At 60.9% G+C, this 12,092-nt stretch overlaps 1 protein-coding gene across 1 annotated transcript; it reads right to left on the bottom strand.

The window, feature by feature from the left end:
* Positions 1-520: 520 nt before the first annotated feature.
* On the bottom strand, positions 521-1,725 carry P2RY8 (P2Y receptor family member 8). The gene has a single exon (XM_019631009.1). It carries the CDS (start codon positions 1,682-1,684, stop codon positions 605-607), a length of 1,080 nt encoding a protein of 359 aa, XP_019486554.1. The 5' UTR covers positions 1,685-1,725; the 3' UTR covers positions 521-604.
* Between the last annotated feature and the right edge of the window lie 10,367 nt (positions 1,726-12,092).

Genomic DNA, 12,092 nt, shown 5'->3' with positions numbered 1-12,092 from the left:
ACCATTCTCCCCGCATGCAAACGTCTTGAAGGGGAAACGTGTGGCCACGCGCGGCCGGCGTGCCGGATGCTGCTGGAATGACACTCCAGCCGCACTGCCGGGGTGTTGGTGGGGCGACGGGACACGGTGCCACCCGGCCCCCGCGCCTCAGCTTCCAGCGTTAGAGCCCCGCTTCGGAGACCATACTCAGGACAAGTCGGGGACAGAGCAACAAGCCTGTCCTCTGTGAACACAGAAGTGCGCGCTGTGTGTAGTTCCTCTTCCCGCTGCAGCCGGCCTTGTACCGGCCGCGGGAACTCCCAGCCGGCACGTGCGTGGGGCTCGCCCCCTTCCCAGACTCCCGTGGGCCGGTTTTGAACATGCACCGGGAAGCCGCGCTCCTCACCGGAGCCGCCTGAGGTGTCCGGCTGCCCAGCGGCCCCCTTGGCACAGACCCCTGGCTGCCCACCCGCGGCNGCGGGGACCCGGGGCTGGCCTGCGTGTCAGCCTGCGGGGGGCCTCTCCCTGTGGCTCCCAGATGATAGCAGCAGCAGCGGCGGCGGCGGCGGGAAGCACGGGAGGGCTGTGACCGCCGCCCCCCAGCTGTGCACCTGGATCGCGCAGCTCAGAACACGCTCTCCTGTCTCTTGAGGCAGGGCCGGGCGGCCGGCTCCGGCCCGTCCACGTGGCCGCTGGACACGGAGGGCGCCAGCAGCCTCCCCGCGGACAACAGGCTCTCCCTGCGGGCGCGCAGGCTGCGGGCGGCGGGCGTCCCCGAGCCCAGGTAGCCCCGCAGCCGGAGCTGGAACTCGCGGGAGGCGAAATAGTAGACGAAGGGGTCGAGGCAGTTGTTGAGGCAGCTGAGGCAGAGCGTGAGCTTGTACACGTGGTAATAGCTGCGGCCCAGGAAGAGCCGGGCCACCATGTGCGCCAGCAGCACGAAGTTGTTGGGCGCGAAGCAGGTGACGAAGGCCAGCAGCACCACGGTGGCCAGGCAGACGGCCCGCCGGCGCTGGCCGTGGCCTTGGGGGTCGGGCGTGCGCAGCAGCTTCAGGATGGTGGCCGTGTAGCAGGCCACGGTGACCACGAAGGGGATGAGGAACAGCACGATGAAGAGCGTGAACAGGAACATGGCCCACATGGCCACGCTGGGCAGCATGGTGGACTTGAGCACGTCGAAGCAGGTGACGATGCCCAGCTCCTCCACGGCGTAGGTGAGGTCCGTGCGCGCCAGCGGCGACAGGGCGCCCAGCAGCAGCAGCCAAATGGCCGCGCAGGTGGCCACCGCGTAGCGGCGACGCCGCCAGCGGGCGGAGGCCAGCGGGTACACCACGCCCAGGAAGCGGTCCACGCTGATGCAGGTCATGGTGAGGATGGAGGAATACATGTTGGCGTAGAAGGCCACCGTCACCGCGTTGCACAGCCACTCGCCGAACACCCAGTGGTGGCCGTTGCAGTGGTAGTAGATCTGGAAGGGCAGCACGCTGGCCAGCGTCAGGTCCGTGACGCTCAGGTTGATCATGAAGATGACCGACGGGGACGCCGGCCCGATGTGGCGGCACAGCACCCACAGCGAGAACAGGTTGCCGGGGATGCTGACCAGGGCCACCAGGGAATACACCGCCGGCAGCACGGCCGCGATCACGGGGTCCTTTAGCATCATGATGGTGGCGTTGTCCGGACGTGTCATGTTTATGTCCATCATGGCGGTGCGTCCGGCGACGGCTCCGGGGAAGGGGATCTGGAAGGCAGAGGGCACGGGGGGGGGGCGACAGGGTCAGTGGAGGGGTCCCCGTGATGAGCCCACAGTGCCACCCATTCCCTGACAGTTTCCTTCTTTCCTTTTTTTTGGGGGGGGGAGTGTGCTGAGAGGCACGGAGCGCTGGCTTCAACATTGAGGCTGTGAGGATGCCGGCGGAGGGCGGCACGCACAAGGTGACCAAGGGACCTCGTGACGAGTCCTGCAAGAGACCCTGCTCCCAGTTGCAAAATAGTTTCTGTGTCTCGGACTGCCCCCAGCCGTGCTTCCTCGTTTGCAGAAGGTGAAGGAGGGGTCCCCCCCGCCCAGGGCCATCTTGGGTATCACCTGCTGCCCGCCCCAGCCACACGGGGGCACCATCGCTGTGCCAGCGGGTTCCTCAGGCCATCACCCTGTGCCTGGCCTCCCTCCCGCCTGCTCCTGCTGATAGCACCTCATGGTCCGTACTGCACTCACCCTGCACCTGGGAACCCAATGCCAAAGTGCCCCCAGAAGGGCGCTCGTTAGGGGCCGAGGTCCCCTGGAAGCCCCCCAAGACATCAGTCCTTGTCCTCCCCTACGGCGGTCCCCCCTGGATGCTACAAAGTATTTGAGTCGATGGCCACCGTTGGGGGGATCATCTCATAGTCGCTTCAAGTCCGCGCGTCAAGGTCAGACAGTGACGCACCACCTAGCCGACTAGTGTCACGTGTCCGGTGTGTGTGGTTTTGACGCCGAGCGCCCCTCCAGCCTCCCAGGATGGCACAGGGACAGAGCCGCACGCACGGCGACTTCCCAGGAGTGGCCCGCCTCCTGTGAAAACCACAGATCACGGAGCCCGCCTCCACAGGGCCGTTAGCATCTTACGTCTTTCTTCGCTTCTTGTTTTCCCAAATTAGCGCCTGCCCATAGCGTTTCCCAAACGCGTAATTGGCTCTTTAGGGGCGTGCAACCTGAACACGTAATAAGAGTGAGGGGGACTGCAGACTCTGGGGCTCTGGTCTACCCAAAGTTGCAGAAAACAATTATTCGATGTATTCTGAGCCTTTACCTCTCACCGCTGTGGCCCCCACCAGGTTTCTAGATCCTGCCCCACCTGTGCCCTGTCTGTGAACCGGTGCTGATTAGGTAGAGCTGGGCCTGCTGCGTGTGCGGGCAGAGGAGGGCCGACTGTGCCCATGCTGAGCTCTGCCCGCCCCGGGGGGTTGGCCCTGTGTGGTCCGCAGCAGCGGTTTTCAGACCCACGCAGAACCACGAAAGGAGGAGTCTGCAAACCGTTTTCATCAGCCCCGAAGGGGATGACCACGTGGCGGGGACAGATAGGGGCGGTGGCGGGCGGGGACTGTGGGTGCGCCGGGGCCACGGAGCTGTGCGCTCTGACGCGGCGAGTGTTAGGAGAATTTGGTCTCAACGGGGAAGGACGGGGGAAGGCAGGAAAGAAGGCTTCTGCGTGCTAGTGCATGTGCGTACCTATATTTATCTATGTCTACATCTATATACCTACCTATATCCATATGCACCTGTGGCTACCTCTGTCTCTGTATCTATACCTGTAGTCATCTCCCTGTCTATATCTGTCACCGATGTCTATATATGTGTCTATGTATCCTGTCACGTAGCTGCCCAGCTGTATTTGTTTGTCTCTATACACCTCTCTGCTGTGTAAAGCACTTGGAGTGTGTCAGCCCCACGAGTGTTCCTCAAAGTTCGTTACTTTCACGCGGACTCACGTGGGGACAGCGCGACCGCCGAGCAGCCCCTCGCAGACGTCCCCAGCTCCGGCCCTGCCCGCCCTGTACCTGGCCCAGGCCTGCCCCCCCCGCTGCTGCCGGCGCAGGGTCGCAGGGCCTGCCGCCTTCCCCGCCGACCTCCCAGGTGACACGCAGGGACACGGGGATGGGGACTTCTCCATGCACGGCCATCGTAACCCCTGGCGGAGCGCCGTCTCCGGGACCACAGGCTTTTCCCGCTGGGTCACGCCACCCGTGCGCGCCTTAGCGATGTCCTCACTTGTCATTGGGACCTGGTGGCTGCAGGCTCTGTGACCGGGCCCACCTGGGGACCTTGGGCAGGTGTCCCAGCCGCCTGTCCTGCATTTCGTGAGCTCCGAAGGGCCGGTGTGGACGTCCTCACGGTGAGGAAGAGACGTGGGGACACGCATGGACACGGGCGGGAAGCTCCCCGCCGCTCCCAGCTGGGGCCACTTTCACTGCTTCCCAGCCTGAGAATGCACGGTGTCAGCTCGAGCAGAGCCGTCCCCCCACGGTGACCCGTGGGGCCCGCGTGGAACAGGCCCACCCCGGGTGCCAGGGCTGACCCAACAAGGGAGGGGTCCTGCCTGGGCGGCTTGCAGGCGCCCTCTGCCTTCTCTGCACGGTGGGTCCAGGCTCACGTTCTCTGTACATGCAGCTCACAAGGCATGTGTTCCGGTTTAAAACGTCGGGGGGCTTTGCCCCCCCCGGACTCACTTTGTCATTCCCGCGCTCTGGTTGACCTCTCTTTGAATGCTGGAGAAAAAAAGAGCCTTCGCCTTTAAAGTAGGGGGAAAACAAAAACAACCAAAAACAAACCAGAGAAGCATGGTGGTGTGACTTCTCACGTTCCAAGGTGAAGCCACGGGCGAGACTGTGGTTTGCCCGTTGGATCCCAGTGGGTGCAAGTTCGGGGCTCCTGAAATTAGGCCGTGGGGCTTGAGGCTCAGCCGGGCATCCGGTGGCCTCACTGTACCCCTGTCCTCACGCCTGGCTCACCGCCCAGCACACACAGTAGCCCTAAAACCTCCTTCTGCTCCGCGGCGGTCCCCGCTGTCACTCGGCTGGCCCAGCGGTGGCGAGCCTCGGGGTTGGCCGTTCAGCCGTGGGGGTATGTTTTGGGGGGGGCGTCACACAGTCCCTGTGCTGGAAAGTCCCCCCCCCACCTCCTCACGGCCTTCCTGGTGCATCTAGGTTTTCACTCACATTTCAGCCCATCCCGACCTGGTGTGTGTCTCCCTCTGGAGAAGACGCCCCATCTGTCACCAGTGTCTGCAACAGACAGCTTCCTTAAAACCATTTTAAAACGGCCCCGAGTTTCGGTTTGAGTGTGCACCTTCCTGCCCCCTCACGCACGCCCAGGTGCAAACCCCGCGGTTATCTGTGGGCCGGCCCTGGTCCCCGGCCACCCGGGTCCGTCCCTGGCTTCAGGGCAAAAGGAACCTGTGCTTCTGCGAGTGTCCCTTGGCGCTGGGGACCGAGACACAGGAGGGACAGCCGGGGGTGGATTACAGGCACGGGAGGGCGCCGCTGGCGTTTTAGAGACAGGCCGCAGGAAAACCGTGCCTCTGAAGTGAATGGCGCCGTGAATGGTGCCGTGGGCTTCCGAGGGAGGACGCGTGTGTGGGCAACGCTCTGCATTTCTGCTCCCGCGCCTCTGGACGCCCTGAGGGCTGTCGTGTCCAGCGGGGAGCTTCTGAGAAGCGCAGATATGCCTTCCACGCACGGTTACAGGCCCACGGAGAGGAGCCCAGGCAGGTGACAGAAAGAATGGCTGTGGAAAGCTTTGTGGGCGTCGCAGGCCCCACGCACCCTCTGCAGCCCTGAAGGAGCCCTTCCCGCTGGTCCCGCGCTTTCACCTGTGTCACCTCTTGTGGGACAGGCAGCCCCCTCTGCACCCACAGCACCGGCAATGTGGCCTCGCGGTGTCCGGCCCCAGGAGGACGGTCCAACGGCTGAGCGGCGTGGGTGGTTATTAATAAAGGAATCGCCCTCACAGACGCGGCTCACTCGCACGGCGCTTGTGGTTTGCAGGGGGCCCCTGGCAGCAGGATGGAAATTTTGTGAAATGAGCAAAAAAACGGCTGCGCTCGGTGGCCGCCAGACGCTCTGCCAGGCGCTGGGCGAGCAGAAGGTGGCTCTTGCAAAAGACGCAGGTCAGGGGCTGCCCAGAGCGGGCGGCCGACCGCAGGTGGGGGCTGGGAGCTCGCAGGCAGGAGGCTGTGACTCATTCTACACAGGACAGCGCACGCAGGTCTGAGGGCCACTCCAGCTGTTTGTCACCGCACCCATCTCTGGTTTTTTTGGGGTTTTTCTTTTTTTCTTAACAGCTTTACTGAGGTATGATTTACATACTGTAAGTTCACCCATTTAAAGGGTGCAATTCAGTGGTTTTTAATATCTTCGCGGACGCGCCACCGTCACCATAATGCAATGCCACAGTGTTTGCATCGCCCCCCAAAGAAAGCCTGCGTACCACAGCCGTCGCACCCCCCCAAAGGCCCCGCCCCAGCCCTTATTTATAAACAGTGTAAAATGAAGTTTGGCTCCAGTATTGCAACCATTTGCAAAACATCAACAGCTCCGTGGCATTTAGCACAGTCAGCGATATCTGCAACCATCACGTCTATCTGTTTGTAGAAAATGGTCATCTTCCTAAAAGGAGACCTGTCCCCATGAGCTGTCCACTCTCCAGTCCCCTCACCCATCCCCGTCCCCCTAACCCACCTCCTGTCTCTGTGGATGGGCCTGTTCTGGACGTTTGACATCAATGGAGTCACACGGTGTGTGGCCTTGTGTGTCTGGTGTCACTCACGGGGCACCGTGTCCTCAAGGTCCCTCCACGTGGTAGCAAATGTCAGCGTCTCCCTCCTTTTCGTGGCCGCGTAATATTCCACGCGCGTGGAGACGGACCCCACTGTGTCGATCCGTTCACCCTCTGATGGACAGCTTGTTTGTGACCTTTACCTACTGGGAATAACGCTACTGACCTCTCACACCCGCCCAGCCCCGGGACCCCCATCGGAAAGCTCCGGATGCAAGTGCCGTGGTCCTTGGGTTTTGGTGTCGGTGGGTCTTCCCAGGATAGTTCTCGTGCAGGCGCCCAGAGCAGACTCACCACGGGGCACGGAGCTGACCTGGCCTCACCCGCTGCCTCGGCGGGAAGCGCTGGGTGAGGACCGCGGGGGGAGCTATGCGCCCCCACCGACAGCCTCGTCTGGGACACCGGCTTGTCACCCACAGCCCAAGGACGTGGGCAGTGCCCAGTGGAGGAAACCTGCCTTGGGCTTTCTGCTCAGCCATGGGCACCTCACAAAAGACACGAGACACTCTGTGGCTGTCATGGGCCGAAACGTGTCTCCCCCAAATTCACGTGTTGGAGCCCTCGCTTCTCGGACCTCCGGATGTGGCTTGAGTGAGGAACGGGGTCCCTGCGGACGAGGGCCTGCTGGGGCGGGGTGGGACCTGAATCGAGCAGGACGGTGCCCTTAACAACGGGGGGATTTGGACAGGACGCGTGCACAGAGGGACGGGGGCATGTGAACACGGAGGCAGCGATCGGGTGGTGCTCCCACCAGCCAGGGAGCACCCAGGATTTCCAGCGAACGCCAGAGGGAGCCAACCCGCCCACCCCTTGGTCTCAGAGTGCTCGTCTCCGGAGCTGAGACAGAATAAGTTCTGTGGGTTCAGCCCCACCCCCTCCCAGGGGGAGGTGCCTTCATAACAGGTAGCTGGTGGACAAGGAAAGACAGGATGGGTTTCGCCAGCAGACCCCACAGAGCCGAAGAAATGGTGGAAACCGTGATCGCGTGAAATGAGGCAGCAGGAAGCCCCTCCGTCACACGACAAAGCAGGAAGGGATGAGACGGTAACTGAAAGCGATGAGGGTAGAAACACTCAGGTGTAAGAACTGGATTGCGGTTAGGAGCTCGCTCAAGAGTGCGAGCGCTGAGAGACAGGGTCGCCGGTTCGAGTCCCGGCCCGAGCTCAGCTGCCAACAGCTGCCAACAGGGGGCAGGATGGCTCAGCAAACAAACAAAAAAGGAACTGGATTGCGAGCAACGGTGACAGCAAAGGACGTCTGTGCGACCCCCTCTCCTGGCCGACATGGGGGGTGGGGTCTGTACACGATGACGAGCTTTGAGGACGCCGGCGGGAATGGCGGTGTCCACGACACCCTGGCCTCGCCACGCACCGTGGAGGTGCCCCCTGGGTCAGCAGAAAGGCTGCAGGTTCCCCTGCTCTGCTCTCCTGCTCCCCACGGTTGGTGACGTGTCTCAGCCCCCCAGTACCCCTTACCGCAGGATCTTCAGGGCTGGGGACCAGCCCCCCGCAACCCAGACACAGCACCCCTTCCAGCCCTGGTGGGGAGAGGGGGACAGATCCACGCTGGCCTCCAGGAGAATTCAGCTTGGGGCCAACTCAAGGCTGGGATGGCCAGGATCGTACGTCACAGCCCCACCGTCACCAGCGGTTGACACTCAGACGGGTTTGAGCAAGAATTTCGCTTATGGGTCGAGACGCGGGAGACGTCGTCCGGAGGGGTGACAGGACCTGGAGGCCTGGCAGAGGGTGGACGCAGCCCATAGGTCCTCGCCGGCCAGCTTGCCACCCCTGCCAGGGGACGCTTGGCGGTGTCTGGACACCTCTGGTTGTTGCAACCGGGAGCGTGGGAGGTCCTGGCATCCGACCAGGGACGCCGCACAGCACCCTACAGGGGCCAGGAGGCCCCACCTCAGAGAGTCAGGCAGCCCCTGACGTCAGGGCTGTGAGGCTGGGAGACCTGCCTCGGCGCGAGAGGCCCTATCTGTCATCTAGCTATGTGTCTATCATGTATCTAATGTAGACATTAAATCTCATCTTATTCTAACTGCACAGACATCGGGACGTGTCCGTTGTCCGACTTTGCTCTGCGTCCACCTTGTGCTTGGGCTGTGTCAACAAAAGCTGGTTCACGTCAGTGTTTCCGCCCCACGCCCTGCAGACGGCCCTCTCCCCGTGCTGTGCATCTCTTGAGTTTCGTTTCACGCGTCCTTCACACGTTAATATTTTTGTATCGCAGAATCTGGCCCTTTACGGCGTCTTGCTTAGGGACACCTTTTCCACCCCGTAACGGTAAGACGTTCTCCCCCCTCTTTCTTGAGCCCCTTTGGTGTTTGTTTTCCCCGAGTCTCACGCTCGTGCTCCTGTCCAGGCTGCGTCGTGACGGTCCCTGCTGTGACACACACAAGGCGTGTCATTGTGCCTGCTGTAGCCCAGGTGTACACAGCATCAATAGAGTCGGCTGAGCTCTGACAAAGAAGCAAAGGCACACATGCCGCCGGGATGGTCGTTGGCCAATGGAGCTGCAACAGCGGGACATCCACGTGCAGAAACAGGACTCTCGATTCAGAGCTTTTGGGAAAACTCACCCAGAATGGGTCCCAGACCGAAATGGGAAATCCCAGAGCGCAGAACTCCCCCAAGGTAACACGGGAGAAAATCTAAGTGACCGTCGGTGTGACGATGGCTCGTTGACACAGGCCAGGGAAGGCATGATGGATAAACTGGGTTTCCTTAACCTGAAAAACTCCTGCCCTATAAAAGGGCAACGGGAAAGAGACAGTCGCGAGAAAGAAAAGGCAAACCACAGACCGGGAGAAGATGTTTGCAAGAGACACACCTGAACAAAGACCGGTGTCGGAAATACACGGAGAGCTCTTAAAACTCAACGATAACAACACGGAGAAACAAATTTAAACATGAGCCGAACACCTGAAGAGACACCTCACCCAAAAAGACACACAGCTGGCAAAGCAGCATCTGAAAGGGCACCACTCCCCCCGTCGGACAGGCAGCAGGGCCTTGCAAATTGACACCAGGAGGAGATAACACCATGCAGGTGTGAGAATGACAAGATCTGAAAACTTACGCCGCAGAGCCTGCTGAGGAGGCCACACGGGGCGGGTGGGGGGTGCTGTCACTCAAGGCTGGACCGTACAAGACGGCCCTGGCATCACGGGGGGGGGCCGCCTGGTCACCTCAGAGGCTGTCCTCACATTGCATCTCCGATCTGGGTAGACCAGAGACTCCCACAGCCGGCCGCTGCTTTGTGTCCGAGGGAACAGTGTGTTCTCCTGATTTCAAAGTGAATGCACAGCAGCCGCCGCCATCGGGCAGCTGGTGGCCACGGCGGCTGCAGGGCCCGCCCGTGTGTGTTCTCGGCAGAACCCTCAGATCNGGTTAGGCACAAAGGAAACCTATGTTGACATTTCCTGTCTAACGTCTGTTTGCAGGCGTGGAGGGCCGACCTGCAGGGCCCCCGCCCGTGCTCGGTGGCGCTCACCCAGATGTCTGCCCCCGGGGCGGGCACGGTGCCAACCCCAGCAGCCTGCCGCCCAGGACGACCGTCCGTCAGTGGGCTGCCGGGAGACCCTCAGGCCGGGACGGAAGGATGTGTCCCCAACGTGAGAGCAGCCGGGAGACTGAAGTCCCAGACACAACCAATTCCTGTTTTGTTTTGTTTTGTTTTCTATTAATAAAAAAATGTGAAAGAAAAATGTACTAAGGACATATTTCCTTTGACGTTCGAAAGCTGTGCGTGTTGCGACATCTTTTGGTCAGCAGCCGGAAGGTGACACTGTGCAGGCCAGACTCACAGACGCTCTGTGTCTCTACACCTGTCTGTCCATCAGCTATTCCATTCTGTCCTCTGCATGCACTTGTATCCGTCTGTCCATCACTTATTACATTGTATATGCCATATGCATTTGTATCCTCGTTTCTATTTATCTACATCTATTACCTGTCATTTAGCTACATGTATCTGCACAACACGTATTCTTCTATCTACGTATATATCTATCTATCTGTATTTACCTATCATCTATCGCAATTCTTGTGTGTGTGTGTGTGTGTGGGGGGAGTTGGGGGGGGAACAGTTCCACCCATAATGGGGCCACTCACTCATTTGAAGGCAGATACAGGCTGACCAGGCTGAGTATGGGGACTGGCCTCTGGTGGCTGGTTTCAGAAAAGCCTCAAATGTCCCCCGCCCAGGTGGCTCACAATTGAGGGGCCAGCATGGAGTGTCTTCTGCCGAAATGGGGTGTCCCCACGACCCGGGCACCGTGCATGAGGACGGGAGCGTGTGGACCGGGCCGTCGGGCTCGGGACTGCCCGGACGTGCTCGCAGGGCTGACGGGGCCCGCGGGTTTTAGCACCGCACTCCTGGGTGCGTGTTTCCGGTCCCCACGGCCTCAGGACCCTCCCGATGTCCTCGATGAGACAGCTCCCCGACCGGCCCGGACACCACAGTTCCCAGCCAGGATGGCTTCCCTTGTGACGTCTTCCTCCTGTCCCCACATCTGATTTCTGTGGTTGCCACGTATCCGCCAGCAAGTGGAGATGGTGCCTCTGATGGACACGTGGGCNGCTGGCCCAGGTCGCAGTCCACTGGCTGCCACACAGCAGTGTCTGACTTCCCATGACATTGTTGGGTGTTTCCTGAAACTTTCTAAAGCCCCGGCATCGTCTCTCGGTGTCATGGAAGGGCAGCGTGTGAGGTGGAGGCAGTGTCGCCGTGTCACCAGGTGGGGATGGTGAGCTGGGCTCCCCTGAGTGGCGTCACCAGACCCTGAGCTGGCACTAGGAGGAGGGGGGAGTGGGGCGGGGCGCTCAGCGCCCACCTGGCGGCCAGGTGACAACGCCGGTGCCTGGCCGCGGCTGGGCTGTGCACGGTGGGTGTGAACGTGCACATCCCGGCAGGCACTGGCCTCCGAGGACAAGCCTGGGAGGGGTGCTATTGTGACTGCTGTTACTACGGCATTGTCACCGTCACGCGTCGGTTCCTCCCCCAAACCCGGCCGTGTTTGCTGAGACGGGTGCACGGGCGCCTGCTGCCGGGCGCACCTCGGCGGGCTTCCTGTGAGCGTGACGCGGAAGCCGCAGGAAGCCGAGTGCCTCGCAGCTGTCGGGCTGAGGAAGTCCTAGCGGGCGTCGGACGGCAGCTGCTTTCCTTCCCTGTGTGTCTTTGCAAGACTGAGACACGGCTCCTCCATCAGTGGCATTCGCTGCATTCACCATGTTGTGCAACCACCGACGGTGTCGAGCGCTGGAACGTTCCCGCCACCCCCACATGGCGGGTACTTAGCATTAAGGAGAGTCGTCAGAACTCTCAGAGCCCCCAGGCATGGGGTGATGCTGGTGACAACAGTGTCATGGTAACAGCAGTAACAGCAGCAGGTGGCGGAGACCACGGACGGGTCGGGTGACCGTGCACGCCGCTTCATCTCTCTGCGCCTCAGGTCCCCACGTGCAAAGCGGTGCCAGCACCTTCCTCAGAGGGGCGTCCTGACGCTTCTGAGTCATCTGAGTTAAGCACCCACATCTGGGAGCCCTCAAGAGTTTGGGGTGAGCCCCCCAATGACAATGACACTTGTTTTTATCAGGCACTTACTGTCCACTAGCAACACCCCTACACCCATCCATCCCTCTGTCTGTCAGTCACATATTATATCCATCCATCCATCCATCCATCCATCCACCATCCATCAGTCATCTACCATATCCATCTACCCATCCATCTGCCGATCTATCATATCTATCCATTCATCCTGTATCCTCCACCCAACCACCTGGACACC

This window comes from Hipposideros armiger, unplaced genomic scaffold (assembly GCF_001890085.2).
Source record: "Hipposideros armiger isolate ML-2016 unplaced genomic scaffold, ASM189008v1 scaffold_970, whole genome shotgun sequence".
In the NCBI taxonomy this organism is placed as follows: Eukaryota; Metazoa; Chordata; class Mammalia; order Chiroptera; family Hipposideridae; genus Hipposideros; species Hipposideros armiger.
This window is presented reverse-complemented; position numbering and strand designations above follow the sequence as displayed.

Coding starts and splice junctions, on each gene's coding strand:
- P2RY8 (XM_019631009.1), bottom strand. CDS start 1,684: ATGATGGACATAAACATGACACGTCCGGACAACGCCACCATCATGATG.